Source organism: Peromyscus californicus, unplaced genomic scaffold (assembly GCF_007827085.1).
Source record: "Peromyscus californicus insignis strain IS unplaced genomic scaffold, ASM782708v3 Scaffold_6__1_contigs__length_162567912, whole genome shotgun sequence".
Taxonomy (NCBI): domain Eukaryota; kingdom Metazoa; phylum Chordata; class Mammalia; order Rodentia; family Cricetidae; genus Peromyscus; species Peromyscus californicus.
Window position 1 is genome coordinate 100,757,281 of NW_026294584.1, and position 24,882 is coordinate 100,782,162.

Here is a 24,882-nt window from a genome sequence, read left to right on the forward strand (position 1 = left end):
AGCTCTTAAAACTCAGCTCTAGCTAGTAGACAGCAGAGGAAACCCCTTAGAGACCCGCCTCCCTCTTCCTGAGTTACCAAAACAGGCGAGAATGACTGCCATCTTAGCCAATGGGCGAAGTAGAAGCCGAAACCATTGTAAACAAACCCGGAGTCGCGGCGCTCGGGCTCCTCCCCGATGTGGGGATGATTCATCCTAGGGTTGAAATCTAGGCGTGACCAGCGCTTTCTCAACCAATCAGAAATGGTGGTCTCCAGTGAGGGCGGAGCGAATGGACAGATGCTAAGACCAATCACAAGCTGGAACTTCTGAAAGAGATGGGCGGGCATTGCTTCACATTTAGACCAATCAAAACCAGGTCAGTGAGCGGCATTCTCTGCTATCCAATAGGTGCATGGGGCGGTGTCCAGCAACCAATGACTGGAGCCAGGGGGCGGGGCGAGGCGCGTGTGTGCGGCCGAGGTACCTTGAGCGTTTGTGCGCCGAGGCTCGCGCTCCGAGAAGGCGGCGCTGTGCTGTGATACGGACCTCGGGGCGGCGGTGTCCGCGCGGCCAGGTGGGTTCGGGCGTCAGGACTGGACCCTCGGCCGTCCGGGGACACGCACAGCCTCGCTCCTTTTGGGCCTCCCGGGAGCGCGCAAAGCCCCTCTCCCTCTCCCCGCGGGCTGTCCGAGAACGCGCAAATCCCCTTTCCCGGCGCGGCCCGGGCCCAGCCCTCCAACGCTCTGGCGCTCGCCGGCCAGCTTCTCTCACCTCATCCTCTTTCACCATCCTTGCTATGACCCGCCTTCTCAGGCCGCTTCTCCTCTCTCCTGCCTTCCGTGACTGTCCCCCTCAACCTCGGGATTTCAGCCTCTTTTTCCCTGGAAACTAACGTCTCTCACTTTGCTTCTTGTAGGCACCTGGAAGGGTGAAGGCGAGAGAGGCAGATGACGACGCTGAACACAGGCTCTGCAAGGTACAGCACTGGAATGGGCTTGCTTAAACTATTTCTGCCTCCCTCCCTTTACATGTCATTTGATCACTCTCCTCTTTTAGAATCTTTGTCCCCCGAAAGTGCTTTTGCTCAAAACTGCTGAAAATCCAGGTGAAAAGGCTTCCCAGCAGCAACCAATTTGAAATCTGTTACGTGGATGGAACTGGATTCTATTTGACAGAGCTAGCCAGAGCATGAGTTTTACCCTGTAAGGAAGGGCCTGGTCATCCAGGACGTCCATAAGATACAGGACATTTACCACACACAACCTCTGAGTGAATTACAACGGCTCAGAGACGACCTTCAGCATTGTCTTTTTACAGAGAATGTTTGCACCTTCATAGTATGGCAATGTTTGGCGTCCAGTAGCAGTTCTAGCCGTGTTTCTAGATGGTCTTTTACACTATCTTATACCCAAATAAAATTATACCAGACATTTACTGGGAAGAAATTAGCTCATCACTCGTAATTTTGACTTGAGTTTTAGAAGTTGAAGAATACTGGACAGTGAGGGTTTTATTTTGGAAGCTGGAGGAAATTGAATATTGGAATGAGAGTCCAGTACCTTGGGCAGAGAGGGAGGGAAAATGAGAATATAAGTGTGTACAAAACTGCACTGTCCTCATGTCATTTCATGACTGTCTGGAGTTGTTTTTCTTAGCTCTCAAAAGAGAAGAATAAGCTGTGAATTTGGCATCAGATTCACTGTGTTTTGGAGTTTGTAGGCTTTTGTGGAAAAGCTTTACTGTTTTGCTTACCTGACCTGTAGCACATAACAATATAGTTCCTTGTGTTTTGCTGTGGTAAGATTTTAGTCTTAATAGAGAAAGAAGTAAAGTCTGTTCCTGTGACTTAAAAGAGTCTTTACTCTGAGGTGACAGCATTGTCTCATAAGCCATATGTTTGAGCCTTGTTAGTGAAACACACTGGAAGGAGCAGGCTCTTACAGCTGTTGTAATTCATGTCAGTTACAGTAGTTGTCACAGTCCTGGGGAAACTGCAGATCTCTGAGTTGGTCACTGTTATCAATTGTTGTCAGTCTGCAGTTGAAAACCAAATGTATGGGTCATGTCTTCGGATAAATCTGTACTTGGTGGTTACTTGTTTAGAGATTTAGATGGTAGCTTTTGCTTCCTTCCCAGAGATCTGACCTTGATCATAGAGTTTAGTAGAAGAGAGACCGATAAGCCAAGGGTTCAATGCATAGAAGGTTCTGCAGTTGAGGTTGTGGGACAAGGGAGAAGTCCTGTTCCTCCATGTCCTAACCGCTTCTTCCAATTGCTCTAGACTTCCTGAAGTGCATTTCCTTAACCTACCTAACCCCTGTGGATAATAATCTTAAATCCTGGACACCATTTTCCTGCTAGATTTTTGTTCCCTGTATTTTATACAACAGGAAATGATTTTCAGAAGTGTGATTTGCCCCCAATAGGTGCCAGAGTTAAAACTCAAACTCTGTCCGTTTAACCCCAAAACTAGAGTTTATAGCACAAAACTACCAGACTGCCTCTGTCCTCCGGCCGTCTCTGTGTGAGCGCCAAACCAAGAAAGCCCAACCTTGCCTTACTGACCCAGTTTGGGACAAGCACAAAGAACAATAGACATGTGCTCCTATCCACATATCCATGTGCATGACTTAGTTTTCTTTTTATGACAAATACCTAACAAAAACAGCTTAAGGAAGGATTTATTTGTTCTGGCTCACATATTGAGGGGTACAGGTCCTCATAGCAGCTGGAGCTGGAGGGAGCTGGTCCCATTGCATCCACAGTCAGTAAGCGGAGAAATGAATGCTCGGCTCACTTTTTTTCTTCCCTAGTTTGGGATGTTGCTGCTCACTTTCAGGCTGTTCACATTTCCATGGTGATTCTAAATCTAGTCAAGATAACAATGAAAAATAATGATTACACCATGAATGACTTCAAAGGCACCACCAGTATTAGTTTGGGGATTACATGCAAATTTTAGCAAGTAAAAAGATTTGCACATAGAATTGTACTTGTGAATGATCCCTAGTCCTCATTTCATGGTATTCCATGCCTCCAAATCTATCTAGAATGATCCTTTGATGTATTGGGAATTTTCTCACTTATTCATTCAACAAATATTTATTAAGCACTTACTATAAGCTGTACTCTAGATGATAGCAAATGAGCAATAGATTAAGGTCATGTCCTCTAGGTCTAGTATTTGAGTTAGAGAGATAGACAGCTAAGGCTTGCATAGGTTGAAATTAGAGATTATCTCATCTGGGTTGATACCAAGTATACTCTTTCCTGCTTCAAAGCCCAAGAGAACTTCCAGACCACTTCTACTCTTTTTCACATTTTGAGCCTTTCTCCAGTAACCTGTATCTGTGTGTGTGTGCGCGTGTGTGTGTGTGCATGTGTGCGTGCTGTGTGCATGTGTGGGGGTGGAGGGGGCGGTATGTATGTGTGCATGTGAATATGAAGACCAGAGGGCAGCCTTAGGTGTCCCTTATGACCTTTTTTGTGTGGGGAGGAAGCATAGGATTTCCCCCTGGCCTGAAACTCACCGATTAGACTAGGTCGATTGGCCAGCATGTCCCAGGGGTCTGCCCAGCTGCCCCAGCAGGGCTGGTACGACAAGCTTACACCTCCATGCTTACCTTTTTAGGTGGGTTCTGGGGACCAGTATCAGGTCCTTATGTTTCTAACACAAGTACTTTCTAACTAACCATCTCCTCACTTGTGGGATATAATGCTGACCTGTTCTTTGAAATCTGGATCTGCCATCTACTAAATGAACAGCTGTGGTACAACTTGGACTTTTGAACCTGTGTCCTAATTTCAAGGTTGATGATGTGTAGACACTTTTACATTTCAAGGGAGAGGCATACACATGCTACCTGTGGTGATGGGGGATGAATATAAAGGAGAATGGGAAATCATTTCAGCATCCATATTGTCTAGACCTTAGTGCTTTCAAAACTGTATAGAGTAGTGGTTCTTAACCTTCCTAATGCTGTGACCCTTAGTACAGTTCCTCGTGTTGTTGTGACCCCCAACCATAAAATTATTATTATTATTTTTTTTTTTTTTGGTTTTTCGAGACAGGGTTTCTCTGTGTAGCTTTGCGCCTTTCCTGGAACTCGCTTTGGAGACCAGGCTGGCCTCGAACTCACAGAGATCCGCCTGGCTCTGCCTCCCGAGTGCTGGGATTAAAGGCGTGCGCCACCACCGCCCGGCTATAAAATTATTTTTGTTGTTACTTCAAAACTGAAACATAGCTACTGTTATGAATCATAATGTAAATATCTGATGTGCAGGATATCCAATATGTGACCTCTGTGAGTCATTTGACCTCCAAAGGAATTGTGACCCCCAGGTTGAGAATCACTGATATAGAGCAACAACTTGACAGTACTTAAGATATTGTTTTAGTCCTGGATACCCACCTTCTCATGCTTTGTCCACCTAACATTTTTATTTTCCAAAGGAGACACGTGATCTTTCATCTTCTGAAATGGAAGAGTCCTATTGGGCAGAATTTTGAGTCAAGCCAGGTTTTTGGTTCCTGATCTCCAAGTTTAACCTGTATGTCATCTTTAGATGAGGTACTGAGTCCTAGTCTGTTCTCTCATAGACAAAGAAAAGGGATTGCTTCATGTATTTGTCTGTCTCACAAACTAGTATATTTGAATAGGATTCTGGAGACAGTTACTTTTCTTCAGAGGGTAACTGAGGCGTCCTAGGATTTTGTGGGCTTTTCTTTAGACACTATCTTACATGATAATACTGTCAGATAAAGCATCTAGCAAAATGGTTGGCACGTGTCAAATATTCAATACAGCTTCTTCTTCCTCCTTGGTGCTGCATCTAGTTGTGTTGTGGTAGAACTACTTGTTCAGATGGCTGTCTTCCTTCCTACCCTGTGAGCTCCATAGCAGGTTCCACAGTTCCAGCCTTCTGCCTTTGAGAATCAGATGTGTGGCAACTGTTGCACAGGTATCTGATCTGGGGACTTCTCAACTCCTCCTGAAAGGGCGGGGGGCGGAGGGCGTGGAGGGGAGCAGAGTTACAGGCTTCCCAGAAAAGGTGTCATGTAAATTGATTCCCCCTTGCACTCAGCCACCTCTCCCAATCATTTCTTCTTCAGCACATAGATCATCTTTCTCCTCTGCACTTCACAGAGTACCATGGTTTACGTAGCCGTTTCCCTTTGGTGGATAACATTGTACTATTATAAACAACCACGCGTCCAGTTCACGCTCATGCACCCTTGGTGAAATAGTTTAGACTAGATCCCCAACTGGTTACATGTTTACCTGGCTAAAAGTTAGCCCCATTCATAATTCTTATTATGTACAGAAACATGAAGCAAGACTTCTTTGGACAAAGCTTGTGTAAACTTAATGGATGTTTATGTATCTCATCAAAATGACTAAACACCAGAGATTAACCCATTTCTGTTTTATAAATGCATATATCTGTATGTATACACATGAACATCCAGAGCAAGTATAAAATCATTACTGTCTGAGGAACGTGGCTCTGTGTAGTGCTCTGTAAGCTCCCATCATTTTGTCTATCCTAATTTTTTGTGCTTTCCAATTTTTACAACAGTATGTACTATTTCTGTACTATAAAATTTTAATTGAAAATACCAATTCAAGTAAAGTAGGACCCACTCCTCTTTTTTTTTTTTTTTTTTTTGGTTTTTCGAGACAGGGTTTCTCTGTGTAGCTTTGCGCCTTTCCTGGATCTCGCGCTGTAGACCAGGCTGGCCTCGAACTCACAGAGATCCGCCTGCCTCTGCCTCCCGAGTGCTGGGATTAAAGGCGTGTGCCACCACCGCCCGGCGGACCCACTCCTCTTATCTGCATGTCTGTCTGGTACCTCTGTGTGCTCAAAGAGCACTTCTGAAAAAACATCCCTCAGCAATCTGCATGTTACTAATCACGCCTTTCCTTTAATTTAGACTGCATTTCACTGTTTCTTTTACTTCACATTACATGGTAAATCAGTTGTTCGTCTGTCTCTTTGCTGGCTTGTGAGCTCTATGAGAATGTGTTTCATTATATTTTCACCAATTAAACAGTGTATGATGCATGGGAAATTCATAGGTAGTGAGTGAGTAAACACAATGTCACTGTGTTACAGACTGCAGAATTTAATACCTGCATTAGTAAGTTGTCACAGACCCTTCAGCCCCAACCACAGTTTTACATTCTCCCCCTAACACTTGTATCTGTTGTAAGTTTCTGCAGTTATGGTTAATTCATTTGGACCATGCTCTCTGGCTGAGCCATTTGCAGGGTTTTCCCCCTTGAGTAAACTTTCATTGTTTATTTTTTATTTTTATTGTGATTTGTTTTAATCTGCCAGCCATGCTCAGGAAACTTCATCATCTTTTCATATCTGTGCCTCCTGCACCTGCTAGTCTCCTTGAAATGCTAATTCAAGGTTTTTGTCTATCTAGAAAATAGTCCAGAAATAAGCTTGAGGGCTGAGTGCAGATCATTGCTAGAGCCCACTTTCTGTGTGTGTGTGTGTGTGTGTGTGTGTGTGTTTTAAAGTGGTTTGTCATTCCACTGGGTGGTAACAGTAAATCCTCAAAACCCTTTGAAACTAAAAATGGAACTAGAGGGAGGGCTCAGTGATTAAGAGCACTGGGTGCCTTCCAGAGAACCTAGGTTCAATTCTTAGCACCCACATTGTGTCTCACAAATGTCAGTAACTCTAGTTTCAGGATATCTGATGCCCTCTTCTGTCTTCTTTGGTCATCAGCCATGCATATGATACACAGACATACACAAATAAAATAAATAATTGAATATTTTTAAAAAGGAAAGAAAAAGTGAAAAATGAAGCCAAAGCAGGACTGACATAGAAGCTGAAAACTGGAGACATTACTTAAGGAGCATGTGAGTGTGTGTTGCACACACACTGCATAAGTGTGTTATGTTTAGATACATAAATACTATGTACATGTTTAAGTTTTTGTTTGTGGCTTGTTTTGAGATAGTCTCATGTAGCCCAGGCTTGCCTGGAACTCTGTGTAGCCAACATGTGCTAGGGTTGCATGTGTGTGCCAGCACACCCAGCTACAGATAGTTTTTAGATTCTTATTGTTTGCCAGAGAAGATGGTACTGTCTGAACTGAGGCATCATATGCAGGATGTTTGGGTGAGGATAAGGGGAGCTCTGGAAGCCACACCTCTGTATAGAGGAGTTTTGCTTCAGTGAGATTTTTCTGGCCTGTGAGCTCTCTAATGTCTACTTACCTTCTCTCAGTCTCCCTTTTCAAATTGAGCAGCTAGGTCAACATGGACTGTGTAGAGAAGTAGCTGCTATGCACAGTGGTCTGGTGCTTTCCTGAGAGAGCACATGCTCACTTTGTTCCCTCCTCCCAGGGAACGGTTTGGGTGAGGAAAGGGAAGGGAGAATTAGATTCTATGCTAGCCACTGTTCTGAAGTCTGGCAGCACATCAGAAACAACACAGGGATTTTCTAAAAACGAGTGTAGGTTTCTAGGGCCTCTCCAGACTATCTGAGTTATAATCCCTTAAGGTGGAGCCTCAGAGCCTACATTTTTAGAAACTTCAATAATTGTGTAAGTGTGCCTGGATGTGTTTGTAGGCCAGAGGTCAGCCATGTACTTGTTTGTTTGTTTGTTTGTTTACACAGTCTCTCTATGTAGCCCTGGCTGTCCTGGAATTTTGTGTGTAGATCCTGCTGGCCTGGATTTCACAGCAGTCCACTTTACATTTTGAGACAGCTCACACTCACTTTACATGGTTCTCACTGATTCCACTAGACTAACAGTGAGTCCCCAGGGATCTTCCTATCTCTGCTTACCCAGTGCTGGGGTTAGTGGCATTTTACATGAGTTTTGGGGCTCACACTCAGGTCCTCATACTTGAGCACTTTGCCGACAGAGCCATCTCTTCAACCCATCGACCTAAAGTAATTTTATATAAATAAATATCTTAGTGCTAAATCTTGGGTCAGATGGTGCTAGTCTCTTGTGAACATTTTCACCAGCCTGTAGAATAAGAAAAATGAGGACCTCAGAGTGTTCTTCATAAAACTAAATTGATATGGCTTATCAGATTGTCTTTTGCATTGAATTAAGACTTCCCTACATTTTTCAATGCTAAATAGTCCCTTATAAAATGATGTCAATAAGGAGATTTTTATATTTTGCAATTTAAAAAAACTTGCAATCCTGTTTTCCTAAAGATACTTCAATATTACTGGCTTATGAGTTCCTAAAGACAGTAGAGTACCTCAGAAATGTAGTAACTCTCAGAAATGAGATCCTTTGGAAAGTGAATCTGTAGAGGCTCTGAAGCCTGTAAGGCCAGATGAGACTCAGTCTAGAAAGAAGTGTCTTTGTGGTATGTAATACTCTGCAGCTTCTAGGGCACCACTGTTAGACATGTTCATACTTCTGAGCAAACAAGAGTGTTTGTGCCAGGTGGGTAAATGAATGCCTCACATCAGTTGATCAGGTTTTACTACCAACTAAGTTCTGACATGAAATACATGGGGGAACAATTAAATTTTTGAAGCTTTTGGGATGTAAAGAGTTGCCTATAAAAGATTATAGGTGGGGGCTGGCAAGATGGCTCAGCAGTTAAGAACACTGACTGCTCTTCCAGAGGACCTGGGTTCAATTCCCAGCACCCACATAGCAGTTCACAACTGTCTGTAACTCCAGTTCTAGGTGATCTGACACCTTCATACATACATACATGCAAGTAAAACACCAATGCACATAAAGTAAGAATAAGTAAATCATTAAAAATGTTTTTAAAAAAGAAATGATAGGATTCTGAAAGTATTAGCAAGCATCAGATTGAATGCAACTTTGAATGTTTATGGTAAGGGTTATTGTATATTATAATTTAAACATACTAATGAGTAATGTGAGTGTGTTCCTTTCAACTACCTCAATTCTCTTACCAAATAGCATTTTTCTTCAGCTCCTATTTCCTGGCCATTTGCAGTATTTGAAAAAAAAAAAATCAGTTTGTTTTTATAGCTTTTCTGAAAGTAAATGGGTAGTCATTAAGAGCATAGGCTTATCAGGTGAGGTGATAACATGCAATTAATTCCAGATGCCCAGAAGGCTGAGGCAGGAGCATGGCAAGTTTTCGGCCAACGTGGACAACTTAACAAGACCCTGTCCAAAAAACAAAACAAGCCAGGTATGGTGTCTCAAAAAACAAAACAAGCCAGGTATGGTGGTGCATGCTTTTAATTCCTGCACTTGGGAGGCAAAGGCAGGCAGATCTCATTCAAGGCCAGCCTGGTCTACATAGTGAGGTCCAGGCCAGCCAATGTTGACATACTGAGACTCTGTCTTAGAATTTAAAAAAAAGGAAAAGGAAAAGGAGCATCAGTGTAGCTCCATGTAGGACACTTGTCTCCAGCATGGGCTTCAGGAAAGAAAGGTCTAAGCTGAAGTCAGGTTCTGGCACTTCCACGGGTGAATTTGACCCTCTGGAAGAGCCTGTGAAAGGAGGACAGTCATCAAGTACTTGAAGGAGCTGTAACTTCATCCTTGTTCTTTTTTTTTAAGTGTTCAAGTCATGTGAAGACTTGGGATTTTTTTTTTAAAAGATTTATTTATTTATTATGTATACAGTGTTCTGCCTACATGCATGTTTACAGGCCGGAAGAGGGCACCAGATCTCATTATGGATGGTTGTGAGCCACCCTGTGGTTGCTGGGAATTGAACTCAGGACCTCTGGAAGAACAGCCAGTGCTCTTAACTGCCGAGCCATCTCTCCAGCCCTCATCCTTGTTCTGTCCCCTGGATTTTGAGTGGTTGACTGGTTTTGTTTGTTCGTTTGTTTTTGTTTTGTTTTGTTTTTGTATATACTAAGTTATTGGGAAGGGGCTTACTCTAAAAAGTCTAGTGCAGTGGTTCTCAACTTTCTTAATGCTTGCGACCCTTTTTTACAGTTCCTCATGTTATGGTGAACCCCCAACCATAAAATTATTTCATTGCTACTTCACAACTGTAATTTTGCTACTGGTATGAATCATAATGTAAACATTTGGTATGTGACCCAAAGGGGTCGAGACCCACAGGTTTAAAACTGCTGGTTTAGGGGAACTTGGATTAAATGCTTTCTCATTTCATAGTGACATTAGTTCTGTTCTTACAGTTTACATATTCCAAGGCTCCTAAGCAGTTTTTCCCTCAGGTCCTGAGGTGTAGTTCACATTCCACCACTGAAGCCTTTCCCTCTCTAAAACCTGCCCATTCCTGACTGATCTTGTCTTCACTGTGCTGCAGCAGAGGGAAGCACCCTCCTCCTTCCCAGAGAGCAATTCTGCCCTGACCTTGGCCTTTTGAACAAGATTTCATCAATAGTTAACTTTGAAAGTCTGTCCCACTTAAAATATGGCTCTTCCCAGGGAACATGTATGTGTGTGTGTATCTCCTACGTTTCTGTCTCATTATAATATATTTAGGCTCCCTTCTCCTCTCAGTTATGACAATTCTTTTTTTTTTTCTTCCTCTCAAAATTGTATCAAATACAATGGTTATTTGGTTGGTCTTGGCAGTGTAGAATTCTTTTTGAGTTCAGATGATTCCACTGTGGTAGCTTTTATGTCTGGGCTTTAGCTCATGAGAAGATTATAGCCTCTAATGTCATTGAGTGCTAAATAGTAAACAAAAACACATAAACATTTCATAAAAGTCAGTTTTAAGTAACAGACTGTCAGAAACATTTGCATCAGTGTTACAAAATGCAAAGTGATCAGATTCTTACCCTGAAAAGCACAGACATCCTTGAGAAGTCTAGAAATGACATTCTAGAAATGACAGATTGTCAGCAAAATCCTTTATTGAGGACCGGGAGGTGGGCGCACATATGTATGCTAGACGCTGACTCTCAGGAAACCTTCCAAGTTACAAGCAGACTATTCCTAATACAAATAATTTGAGTCCTGTTTTCTCAGATGTGTGGTCAGATGTCAAATGGAGGTGATTACAGGGGAGATCCTTGGCAGAACTGTATCCAGACTTCTAAAGTAGGGAAGACCCCTGGCAGACATGTTTCCAGACTTCTGTCCTATCATTTCTGACAATTCTGCTTTTGTTATCAGTTGACAACATTAGAGACTTGGTAAGAAAAGTAACACATATTTTATATGTAATAATTGCCTCTTTTTTTTTTTTTTTTTTTCTGGAGCTGAGGACCGAACCCAGGGCCTTGTGCTTGCTAGGAAAGCGCTCTACCATTGAGCTAAATCCCCAACCCCTATTTTTTAATTTTTATTATGTATTTATTTATTTATTTTCTTTTTTGATTTTTTGAGACAGGGTTTCTCTGTAGCTTTAGCACCTTTCCTGGAACTCACTCTGAAGCCCTGGCTGGCCTCGAACTCACAGAGATCCACCTGCCTCTGCCTCCTGAGTGCTGGGATTAAAGGTGTGTGCCACCACCACCCGACTCATTAATGTTTTTTTATTAGTCTTTGTTTAAAAGACATTGGCTTATACAATGGTGTGTTTCTTTTTGGAGCTAAGCTGGAGAAATCAGGCCCTTCTGCTGACCCCTGTTTGATGTTTTCCTGGAAAGATGAGTTACTGCCTTCAACTAGGGAAAATTTCAAGATGGGTCTGGGTACAGTCTTGTCATTAAGTATTGGTGAATCTGTTGGTTCTGCCTTTGGAAGGGCTTTTAAGTGTGTTATGGAGCCTGTTGTTATTTTTGTACATATTCAATAGGATAATGTCACAGAACATCCCTCTTCAGGGCATTGTTGATAAAAGTCTATGGTCTGTTAATAGGCAATAGGTTAAAAATGAAATAAATAGCTAGTTGTGGTGGTGCACATCTTTAATCCCAGCACTCTGGAGGCAGAGGTGGGTGGATCTCTGAGTTCCAAGCCAGCCTGGTCTACTTAGTGAGTTCCAGGACAGCCATAGTTATATAGAAAGACCGGATCTTAAACAAACAGACAAACAAACAGGTATCTGAGTCTGATTGTGCAGTTATAATAAAATACTTTTGACTGGATATTTACAAAGAACGTAAGTTTTATTCCTTATAGCTCTGGATGTTAGGATCAAGGCAGTGACAGGTTTGCTTTTCTGGTGAGGCTGTCCTGCTTACAGGATGCCACCTTTCATCCTCTCTGCTGTCCTCACAAGGTAGAAGGCAGAAGGGTGAGAGAGCCGGATGCTGTGTGAAACCCCTTGGAAAACCTTTAATCCCACTTGAGAGAGGAACTCCTGGGCCTCATCCCCTCCTCAAGGTGATGCTCTTACTATTGTTACGTGGTAAGTCTGCACCTGAATTTTGGATGAGCTACATTCACATCATAACAGTAATAAATTAATAGATAAAAATAAAAGAAATGACTAAAATACTAAAATTAGGAAGTATTTGTTAAATTGAACAAGACTTCTTAGCTGTGTATTCCATGACTGTGTGTGTGCACATGTAAGCATATATAATTCCATGTGTGTGCATGCAGAGGTCAGAGGTCAACATTAGGTATCTTTCTCAGTTGCTCTCTACCTTATTTTTTGAGACAGCATCTCTCTCTGAACCTGGAGCTCCTTGATTTCACAAGGCTGGCTTGCCAGCAAGCCTCAGAGATCCTCTTGTTTCCACTGGCCCAGCCCTGGCATTATAGGCGCATACCAGTGCATCTGGCTTCTTACATCGGTGGTGAGGATTAAATTCAGGTTCTGGCGTACACAGCAAGTGCCGTACCCACTGAGCCATCTCTCTAGCTCTTAGCTATGACATTTTGTTTCAAAGTTTTCCTTAGACTAGTGTTTAAAGAATGTCAATTTGAGAATTGTAGAAATTAGACTAATTAGAATTTCTGTTCCACATAGAATTTTGCCACTGTATTAAAGGAATGGTCTATAGTTCTCTTTAGTCTTCCTATCAGAATGATCTTTTGCAAATTAACAAGCAAAAATAAAAGTGTTGACTTAGACCTGACAAAGCAGAATTGGAAGGGGATGAGGAAGCCATGGAAATGCTTCCAGGTGACACATTCCTAACAGAAAACCTTGGATTAGAATGTGCTTTCTTGATGCTTTTCAAATGCTTTTTAAATTCTTTATGTTTTGTGTTCTTGGCTCTGGTCCAAGGGCAGAACTGCTTGCTACCTTAAGCTTAGGGTGATGATTCTTCCCAGAGGGTCTGCATCAGTCTGTCCATGTGGGGCTCTTTATAGATCTATAATAGGGTGGAGTGTAACATCAGCAAAATGGTTGTATTTCATTTCCATTGTCTTTCTAATCTGGGAGTCTTCACTTTAAAAGCTGCCTCTGTAATTCTTCTTTGTTTTTTGTTATACTCTTAGGAATCACAAAAGTGATTTTTTTGTTTGTTGACTTTCTCATCCACTAGTAATTCTTTGTTGTTTGGGGATGTTGTGGTTTTGTATTGCTGTATGTATAAACCAAGATAACCTGAAATTGGCTCTCCTCCTACCTCATCTTCTCTGGTGCTAGGATTATATTCATGTACCACCACAGATATCTTAACTAACACGTTTTTGAAAGTTGTAGTTTTTGTTTGTTTTGTTTTGTTTTTTGTTCCTGTTTTTCAAGACAGAGTTTCTCTATGTAGCCCTGGCTGTCCTGGAACTCGATCTGTAGACCAGGCTGGCCTTGAACTCAGAGATCCTCCTGGATCTACCTCCCAAGTGCTGGGATTAAAGGCGTGAGCCATCACCACTAGGTGGAAAGTTGTGTTTTATTTTTCTTTTAGTAATACAGATTGAACCCAGGGCCTTTCACATGATAACAAGGCTCTATCACTAAACTATATTCCCATTCCTCTTTATATATATATATATATATATATATATATATATATATATATATATATATATTTTGAGGCGATATCTCACTAAATTACTCGGTCTGATCTTGATGTCACTATAGTCCCGGCAGGCCTTGACTTCCCAATCCCCCTGCCTCAGCTTCCTTAATAGCTGGGATTACAGGCCAGTACCACAGGCCTGGCTTTGTCAACTTGTAATTACAGGACAGTTGAGTTTTCTATGTTTTTGACAAGCACATCAATAGTGTGTTTGTAAGTGCTGTTTTGTATTAGGTGGAGGGTATTGGAGTATTTGTGTCTTGTGGTCAGCATAGGAAGGCCTAACAGGATAATTCCATACTTGTTTTCTGCTAAAGTCTAAGCAAGCTCTCATAAAAATGGAAATATAGAAGATAAAATCATTCTAATTAGAGGGTATCTGAGACTTGGTTTTTCAATCTCTGCATAAATATTCTTCTGATCCTCCCCACCCTACAGAAACAAGCCACCACTCCTGCTCTTGTCTTGCCTGGGCCCCCACCAAATGAGGAGGAGTTTGTATACTTAATAAAGAAAGGCTTTGTCGAATATGATGAGAGAAAAATACACATAGTATGAAGTAAAATATCTTCTGCATAAAAGGCTTATGAAGTTGTGTGTTACTGTTTATTTGAGACAGTATCTCATTTTGTAGCACAGGCTAGCTTCAAACTTATGATCCTCCTGCCTCTACAGTGCAGGGATAACTGTGTAAGCCATCACACCAGGCTATAAATTATTTGTTGTTGTTGTTATTGTTTTCTTTTAGTACCACAGATTGAACCCTATATAGTATGTGTCTGAGTCTAGCACCTGAGAAGATGAAGCAGGTGAATTTCAAGTTCAAGGCTAGCTTGGGCTACATAGTAAGACCCTGTCTCAAAAAGAAAATGTGTGTGTCCATGCAAGCATGAGTATGGGTATGACCCTGCAAATAATTAGGAGAAACCAAAAGATGAAACCAGGGAGCTGGAGTTTGATGGGGTACTCTGGCAGCTGTGTAGCAGCACTACTGCCACAAGTTGGAGTGTCTCATGTGGCTCTCTAGTAGGTGATCTCTCTCTACATGCTCTTCTTCTCATTCTGTTCATTGCTCACCATGACACTATCTGTTACTAGTATGAATTCCAGGCATTTGGACTTTAGATCATGGGAATAGCTGAGCTATTGAAAAATAACAGGTGGGCCAAGCATGGTGGTACACACCTTTAATCCTAGCATAGCAGGGTGAGTTCAGGGCCAGCCTGGTCTATATGGTGAGTTTCTTGAATATTGTATTCTCTTGAATATTGAATTTACAGATGTATACCACTGCACCTAGTTTTGTTTTATGTGATGCAGGTATTAAGCCCAGGACTTTGTTAGAAAAATGTTACTTTTATTAACTCTTTAGTACACTTCATTAATAGTAATTCATTCAAAAATCTTAAATATTTTATACAGAGAAATTGTGAACATGGACATGATGCAGGCTATAGCTCCTGAAAAGCCAGGGACACTGCTCAGTTAGTACAGCATTTTGCCTGGCATGTTAGAGGCCCTGGGTTTGATTCTATGGTACCACATTATAGATGTGTTTGTGTATGTGTATATATACATACACTAAATTTGGTTCAGAGAACAGCAAGATTTGGGTGTTAACATATTGATCTGGGAGTTATACAAGTTCATAGTGTTGAATTGACAAAGCATGTATTTTTAAACGGTCCTAGATACATTAATAGTCCTGAAGCACATTATGGCTGGGAATTGAGACCCCTATTTTAAACTCTTGACTGTGATCATTCAGGTCTTATGCAGCCTCCATGCTCCTGCCTCCTGTGGACAAGGTTGCACACCCTGCATCTCCCGTGCTTTCCCAGTTTTATCTGTAATGACAGTTGCCATTTTCAGCATGTTTCCTGTTGATGGTTTGAATGTAAAGTGTCTTCCAAAAGGCTTGGTTGAAGAGTTGGTCTCCAGCTGTGTGTGAGCTCACCTATTGAGGTAATTAGATCACCAGGATACTAACTTCATCAGTGAATTAATCTGCTGTTGAGTTTATTGATCATTGGGCTGTTAGGGCTTAGAGGAAGTCAGTCACGAAGTATGCCTTTAAAGGGTTTGTCTTAATCCCTGTACAGCCCAACTTCTCTCTGTTTCCTGGATGCCATGAGGGGAGCAGCGTTCTTCAACCATGCCCTACTTTGATGTTTCCACTGTGGCATAGGCCTAAAAATAGTGGGGCCAGTTGTCAGTGGATTGAAACCGTGAGCCAAAATAAATCTTTTCTCTTCTAAGATGTTTGTCAGATATATTGTGACTACATCAAAAAACAAATGTATTTCTTCTGCCTATTTCAGATGCAGAGGAAGAGTAACTTTTAATATCATTCTTGGATTTCTGGAGTGCAGTGTAGACCCAGGCTAGACCTGAAATCTGCCTTAAGTAGGGTCTGATCTTGAAGCACTTCTCAAGCACTATCCTGCTCTACACTTACTTGTTACCACATAATACATAGGAATTAAAGCAGCAGATACTTACTCTGTGGGTGAGGAATCTGGTTGCACACCCTGCATCTCCTGTGCTTTCCCAGTTTTATCTGTAATGACCTAGCCCTGTGCCTCTGCCTGACTCGGTCATGAAGTTGCAGGAAGGCTGTCAGCTGGGGCTGTACTTGGCAAAGCTTGATTGTGGAAAGATCTTCTTCTGAGCTCACACACAAGCGGCTCACTTCCCTGTCACACAGACAACTCTGTGGCATGGCTGACATCATGGCAGATACTCTGATTCTTAATCCTGTTTATGAAACAGAACATTTTTTTTTTTAATCTGACAGCTCTAGATGTATTTTCTTTATCCGCATTACATTAGACTTTCAGAAGAATGTGCCTAGGTGTGTGGAGAAGGGTCATGTTAGATATAGCAGACTGACAAGGTGGAATGACCAGAAGCAGCTCAGTGTTGAAGCATTTGAGTGGTAAGCTGGGGAAGAGCTGTGAACAGAATGTTGCATAAAACTGGCTCAGAAGTCAGTGATGTTAAGGGTAGTGATCCCCCATTATCACATATCTTCCCCACACTGAAACATCTGTGTGCCTTCCAAGGAGCTGCCCTCTCCAGCAGAATCTCCTGTTCCCAGCCAGCTACTAACAAAGTTAGGGACACATTAAGGTACCAGTTGCCACTCACCCAACAGTGTGATTCTTAAACTAGTCTGTAACACAGAAAAGTGCCTTAACACCTCAGTCTGGTGCCCTCCCAGGCCATTTCGCTGTGTGATACCTTCTCTTAAATTGCAGTTGAGGGCTGGAGTGGTAGCTCTGTGGTAAGGGATATATCCACCATACACAGGACCCTGGGTTCAGTCTCCAGCTCTGAAAAAAAATTAAATATTGTTGGATAGATTATGTCTAGTCAATCAGAATATAGATGTGATAGTACTTCATTTGTTTTTAAACACTATACAGTTGCATGGTTGTGTTTTATATATATAGATTGCTGCTGTTTGGAAAAAACAACTTTGCACTTAGTAGAAGCTGCAGGTTGAATGTAAAGTACAGATCAGTACTGTGTGAGCACTGAGAATTGCAAGAATTGTTTCTGTGTTTTCCTTTTTTTTTTTTTTTTGAAGTATTTATACTTAGTTCTATAGCCTGATGATACTACAGGAAAACAAACCCAGTTTCTACTACTGTGTGTTTGCAGCATAGATCATGATCTCTTTGATCTCAAAGTGTGTGTGTGTCTGTCTCTCTCCAGAAAGTAGTCTGCTTTGTAGCAGAAACCAGCTGGACAGTTTAATTCTGACACTGTCTACCGAGAAGTAATGTCAGGTTCCACAGACAGAGCACAGTCCCAACACATAGCTTCCTCACTTCAGACACCAGTTGAAATTTCTAGACCTCTGAAACTTATGACCAACTGGCTGTCAGTTGGGGTTCCCAACCCCCCATCCTTGGGTTTAGCTTGCTGGTCAGCTCACAACTCAGGGAAATACTGGTCTAAAGGATATTTTGTAGGAGACAAATACCATAGCATTTGGTGTTACATGCCTGTAGTCCTAGCATCTGGAAGGCAGAGTCAAACAGTCACAGTGAGGTGGGGGTCAGTCTGGTCTACACAGCCAGTTTCAGACCAACCAGGGATACAGAATGAGACACCCATTGCAAAAATAAAGAAGACAACAACAAAGGGACAGATAGCCAAACAAAGAGATTGGTAGGATGAGGTTTGGGAATATCCTGGGCCCAGGAAGTCCCATCCCTGTGGAGCTGGGGTCACCCCCTCCCAGGTCATGAATGATTTCTTATTTACTTTTCTACAAGTTTCCATGTGTTCAGCTATGCAGAAATGCTCCAAACCTCACCTCTTTGGATTCTTTATGAAGTCTTCATTATAAAAGCATGATTGAAACAGGATAACCCTGTAACAGTATGACCAGACCTAAAGGGTGTGGTCTAATGCTAGAAGACTGCATAGGGAAACCCAGCAGGGCCTGTCTATCCAGATTTTTTTGGCCTCTGTGCAGCAGTCTATCCTCCCAGCTATGGGCAGGACCGCTACTGAAATGGAGTTTTATGATCATTCTATAAGATCAGAGAATTTGTTTATGGCCAGTCTGAGACAGAAAGAGAGGGGAAGCTCAGAATATATCTTTGTTTTTTATTACTTGCCTAGGGGAAAAGGAATGTTAGTTTCTATGACCTTCTGGGAGGAGAAAAGGGCAGAGGACAACTGTGGTTTCTGATGCCTAAAGCACCTCAAAAAAGCATTACAAGAGACTGTCCAGGGCTGGGGTGCAGCTCAGTGGTAGAGTGTTGCCTTTGTGTGTAAGGCCCTGGGTTCTATCCCCAGCACTGGAGAAAGAAGAAAAGAATAAAGGACTGTCTTCTACCCTTACTAAAAGGTTTTCTGCACACACACACACCCCCACCCATAATAGGTATCTCCATTGATGCAGTAAGCCAGATCAAACCAAATTGAAAAAGTATAACAAGTTTATTTAAGCAAAGTAACTCCCTGCCGGGTTCTCCAGTCCCAGAGATGGAAGCTGGAGAAGCCATATGCCCAAACTAAAGCAGGGAATTTATATAGGTTATAGGTGAGGGGTGATGATGTGTCAGTCACAAGCTGGGTTTGTGCCCAAGTATGGTCAAAAGCTGACCACTTTAGCCAGCTGGCAACTTCAGAGGAGGAGCTGCAGTAGCTGCCAAGAATGCAAAACTGGGCTTTTTGGTGCCTTCCCCCTTGTTTGGAGATTCTCTGTGTGGGTGGGGTTTGGAGAGACAGGAATGGGGCTTCTCAGACCATGCAGGAGTGAACTGGAGGTTCCAACAGAACACTGATTTGAAGCCAGATTGAACCAAAAGGCTGTGGTTCTATGAGCCAGAAACCTTTGATGAGTCCCAAGATGGGTCTGTCATAAAATCAAAAGCCAACACAACCAATGTTGTGCTTGATCTCTATTCCCACTCCATGAACAAGTGTATCTTGGAATTACTGTGTTCTACCTTGCTCTGCACCACAGTTTTTCTTTTACTGCCTTTTTATCCATACAATCATGTGTACAGGATTTATTTATTTATTTTGGACAAGGGTAGATTTTTTTAGAAAACTGCTCTGCTTCTCTGGATGGTTTCTGTATGGTGGGCAGAAATAACTGCTTGTTATAAACAGCTACCAACTAAGGCCTTGGGAACGACAGCCCAGCACAACCTGGGCTAAGTGAGGTGGGAAGACCCACCCTGAATGTGCATAGCACTATCCCATGGGCTAGGGTTCAGGACTGAATCATAAAAAGGGGAAAGAAAACTGAGCATCAGCATTCATTACTCACTACTTCTTGACTGTAGTGCAGTGTGATTAGCTCCTTACTACTTGTCACCATGCCTTCCCCAAGATGGACTGTACTTCTTTTTTCAAACATTTATTTATTTATTTGATCTGTTCAGAGAGCTATGTTTTACTTAAGATGTGTGAGATTCCTATTAATCTTCCCCTTCACTGTTTGATTTATGGCAGACATTTTTCTATAGGCTAATCCATAATCTAAAAAGATTTTAGCCTCCCCTCCTGAAAGTATGGCCAGCATTTTCTTTCATCAGCTTGATATAGTACAAATTCTTATCCTAATAGTGAAATGTTTCATTAAGCTTGCCCAGTGATTGGGTAAAACCAAAACTTATTATAAGCCACATTCATCCTAGGGTCCCCCCTTCTTGGTAGCTTCCCTGGATCTGTGGATTGCAGTTTGATTGTCCTTTGCTTTATATCTGGTATCCACTTATGAGTGAGTGCATACCTTGTTTGTCCTTCTGAGTCTGGGTTACCTCACTCAGGATGATATTTTTCTAGTTCCATTCATTTACCTGCAAATTTCATGCTGTCATTGTTTTTCTCTGTTGAGTAGTACTCCATTGTATTTATGTACCACATTTTCTTAATCCATTCTTCAGTTGACAGGCATCTAGGTTGTTTCCAGGTTCTGGCTATTACGAGTAATGTTGCTATGAACATAGTTGAGCATGTATCTTTGTGGTATCCAAAGTATATAAAAAACTCAAAAAATTAGACATCAAAATACTGAACAATCCAATTAAAAAAGGGGCTATAGAGCTAAACAGAATTCTCAAAAGAAGAATCTCAAATGGCTGAAAGACATTTAAGGAAATGCTGAACATCCTTAGTCATCAGAGAAATGCAAATCAAAATGACTCTGAGATACCACCTTACTCCTGTCAGAATGGCTGTGATCAAAAACACTAATGACAGTCAATGTTGGAGAGGATGCGGAGCAAAGGGAACACTCCTCCACTGTTGGTGGGAGTGCAAACTTGTACAACCACTGTGGAAATCAATATGGTGGTTTCTCTGAAAATTGGGAATCAATCTACCTCAAGACCCAGCCATACCACTCTTGGGCATATACCCAAGGAATGCTCAGTCATACCACAAAGATACATGGACTGTACTTTAAAACCCTTCCTTTATAAGGTATTTGGTCCCAGCAGTATGTAAAGTAGTTAATACAGAAGCCAAAGTAAGCAATTATAGACATTTGCACCTTAGTTTACTTGTGAATTTTGTCATGCTGAAGATGAACCACTGCACTATAAACTCAGCCTATGTATGCCTTCAAAAGCTGTAAACAAAAGAGCTGGTGAGATGGCCCAGCGGGTAAAGGCACCTGCTGCCAATCCTAATGACCCGAGTCCCACCTCTAAGACCCACAGGGTAGAAGAGAACTGATTTCTACAAATTGTCCTTGGCTTTCACATGTGCACCATAGTGTGTATGTGTGTGTGTGTGTGTGTGTGTGTGTGTGTGTGTGTGTGTGTATATGCATACATATATATGTGCATGCACACACACAAAATAAAAGTTTAAAAAAAATTAAAAATCTATAGACATGTATGAAATTGTCAAAAAATAATTTTTTTTAGAAAAAGTATACACAGGATAGACAAAATTAAGATTAATAAAAGTGCTGCCAGCCGGGCGGTGGTGGCTCACGCCTTTAATCCCAGCACTCGGGAGGCAGAGGCAGGTGGATCTCTGTGAGTTCGAGGCCAGCCTGGACTGCCAAGTGAGTTCCAGGAAAGGCACAAAGCTACACAGAGAAACCCTGTCTCCAAAAACCAAAAAAAAAAAAGTGCTGCCAGCCGGGCAGTGGTGGTCCAGGCTTTTAATACCAGCATTTGGGAGGCAGAGGCAGGCGGATCTGTGAGTTCAAGGCCAGCCTGGTCTTCAGAGCGAGATCCAGGACAGCCAAAGCCACACAAAGAAACCCTGTGCCAAAAAACTGCCAAGAGTTAAACAAATAGTCAATGAGAGTAAAAAAGTAGGCACTGCTGGTAAGTTTTTTATCTCCACCCCACTCCATCCCATCTGTGTGTGTGTGTGTGTGTGTGTGTGTGTGTGTGTGTGTGTGTGTGTGTGTGTTTAGAGAATAACTTTTGAAGTTACTCCTCTTCCTTCCACCATTTGGGACCCAGGAATAGAACTCAGTCATCAGGTTTGGCAGCAAGTGCTTTTACCCTCTGAGCAATCTCACCAGGGTGACAACAAATCAAGAACTTCAAAAAAGTGAATATAACCAACACTGAAGCAGCTGTGCTTCTGGGAGATAGTCTCAGGAAGTCAGTAGGAAAGGTGGACAGAGGCTCTTTCAGACTGTGTCACACAGAAACACTGGACTCAGTTCCCAAGACAGGTTTGCATGCTAACATAGAACATGTCGAAGTGGTCCTGTCATCATACTAGTGAGAAAAGATACTGGAGAATGTATGTAGTTGCACACATTAGGCGTTTAGGTGTAAGAAGGCTGTGTGTACCGTGTTGCTCATTGTTTTTAACTATAGATGGTTGAGGAGCTGGTGGATTTCTTTCTCTTTTTTGCTTAGCAATATAGTGGGGTTGTTTTTGTTTTTGGTTTTTTTTTTTTGGTTTTTCTCTGTGTAGCTTTGCGCCTCTCCTGGAACTCACTTGGTAGCCCAGGCTGGCCTCGAACTCACAGAGATCCGCCTGGCTCTGCCTCCTGAGTGCTGGGATTAAAGGCGTGCGCCACCACCGCCCGGCCTTGTTTTTTTTTTTAAAGACAAGATCTGGCTACATAGCCCAGGTCTCAGAATTATAGTAATCCCTCCAACCTTGCCTCCCATGAATTGTGTTATTTTTGGAATACATTTTAAAGAGAAATAGAACTTGATACTCAGAATAAAGAGCAAGTGCTTACACTGTTCATTAACAGTGTGTTTCTAGGATGCTGGAAAGATGGCTCAGCTGTTAGAAGCACTTGCTGTTCTTGCAGAGGACCCTAGTTTGGTTTAGTTTCCGGCTCAGATATCAGGCAGTTCACAATTACCTATAACTCCAGCTCCTCCAGGTGATCTATTGCCCTCTCCTGGCCTCTGAGCATCCTCACACATGTCATACACTCATAGACACATGTACATAAATGAAAATATGCATAAATAAAAATATTTTTAAAAAGAACGCACTTCCTCTTCCTGTTTAAATATTAAAGTTGATCTGCAGTAGGTTCTAGAATGTTTAGGAATTTGGCTTAGGAAAGTTTCTATTACCATATCCTTTGGCTTTTGTTTGGGAAAAGTAAGCTTAGACTTTTTTTTTCTTAATCCCTTTTGTTTGTTTTTTATTTTGTTTTTGTTTTTTGTTTGAGAAGGTTTCACAATAGCCCAGGCTAGCCTGAAACTTGAGGCAGTCTTCCTGCTTTGACTTCTGAGTGCTGAGATGACAGGAGTGAGCCACCTGTCTTATTTAGGGTTCCTGTCACTGTGAAGAGACACCATGACCATGGCAACTCTTATAAAAGAAAACATTTAATTGGGTGGCTTACATTTAGTCCATTATCATCATGGTGGGACATGGCAGCATGTAGGCAGACATGTTGCTAGAGCAGGAGCTAAGAGTTAATACATTTTGACTTGCAGGCAACAGGAAGTGGCTTGAGTATATGTGAGACCTCAAAGCCTGCCTCCACAGTGACACAGTTCCTTCAACATGGCCACACCTCCTAATAGTGCCACTCCCTTTGGGGGGCATTTTCTTTCATATCACCACACCACCATGCCCACTCCTCAATTCTTAAAGAACTATACACCTGTATAATTGGTAACTGTATAGATATAATTGATATCATAACACTTACAAACTAGCAATTGTGTTCATTTTCATTAAAGTTACTGGCCTACAACTTGAGAACCTTCCGAAGGACCTGGATGTTTTAGATTCAAATTTTCTTAGTCCTTATCTTCACTTTTTGCCTTCTTTTATCTGTTTAGAATCTCCATAATGAATGGATCCAGTGTGGCAAGTACATCACCCAGTGTGAAATGCAAGGAGGACCAAGGATTAAATGGACATGAGGAAAAGGAAAACCCATTTGCAGAATATATGTGGATGGAGAATGAAGAGGATTTCAATAGACAGGTAGGCAAAGGTAGAAGGCAGTCATCATCCCTGTGAGCTACTGGAATCTTTTGCTGTGCTTGTAGGAACAGGGTGGCTCTTTTAGAGTTGATAAAGGCCTGACACAGAGAACAGGGGTTCCAGATCTTAGCAGCCAGAGGCATATAGCTTCAATTAGAGTCTATAGCTCTGGGTTCTAAGCTGACCCTCAAGACATAGTGCAGTCCTCGGCTCTAAGCAGCAACAGTCAGAGCCAGCCAGGATTATAGCTCCTAAATCCTCCTAAACCCTCAAGGACCTGTAGTCTCTCCCTCCTTCTTCCCTTCCACTCTTTGTGGGTCTCTGTATTTCCACCCCATGGTCCTTCAATGTCTCTGCTGCTTGTGTGGAGTCCTTCCTTGCCCTCTTGCCTCCACTGACATTGCTGCTATCATTGTCAAGGTGGTGGCTACTACAACACTTTGCTGACATGCCCTTGCTGCTGTTTGTGTATCTCATTCTGTAAAGTCATATTAAAATTGACAAGACAAACAATAAAGATTTAAGATGAAGTTTAAAAAAATTGATAAGACAAGAAGTTACTATATCAAGGTTTCCAGACAGGCCACAATTTCTGTACCATAAGATTCAAGTCAAGGTACATGGAATGAAAAACATCGTATGGGGCCTGTGAGATGGGTCTGTTGATGAAGGCAATTGCTGCCATTGCCTTACAACCCGAGCTATATCCCCAGGGCCCACATAGTAGAAGAAAAGAACAAACTCCCACAAGCTGTCCTCTGACCTCCAGGTGTGTGCAATGACACACGCGTACCTCCCTCCAACAATAAGTAAACAAACATAATAAAAAAACTTCAAAGCTGTAATCCCTAATACTAGTATCGATTGCCATTGGTTGGGTCGGAAGATACACATCCTCAGGCACCTATGCACGCGGAGGCCAGATGTCAATATGTGTTTTCCTCTGTCAGTCTCCACTTTATTTTTTGAAACAGTCTTCAGTGAATCTGAAGCTGGTGATTGGCTAGACTGGCTGGCCAGTGAGTCCTTAGATTTCCTCTGTCTCTGCCGCTGGACACTGGGATGACAGACATACACCACCACACCTAGCTTTTTACAAATTCTGGGGATCCAAACTTGGTCCTCATGTTTGTGCCACAAGCACTTGACCTGCTG

General features: G+C 42.1%; 1 protein-coding gene across 2 annotated transcripts in view; it reads left to right on the forward strand.

The window, feature by feature from the left end:
* The first annotated feature begins 429 nt into the window (after positions 1–429).
* Paip2b (poly(A) binding protein interacting protein 2B) overlaps positions 430–24,882 on the forward strand; it is a 31,771-nt gene continuing 7,318 nt past the window's right edge. The window contains exons 1-4 of one of the 2 annotated variants that reach the window (XM_052719629.1): positions 521–556; positions 899–958; positions 9,063–9,152; positions 23,580–23,727. In XM_052719629.1, coding sequence (XP_052575589.1) covers positions 23,590–23,727 — 138 coding nt within the window. In that variant the 5' untranslated portion in view covers positions 521–556; positions 899–958; positions 9,063–9,152; positions 23,580–23,589. Of the gene's footprint in view, positions 557–898; positions 959–9,062; positions 9,153–23,579; positions 23,728–24,882 lie in introns of both variants that reach the window. The other variant, XM_052719628.1, reaches the window with a different exon arrangement.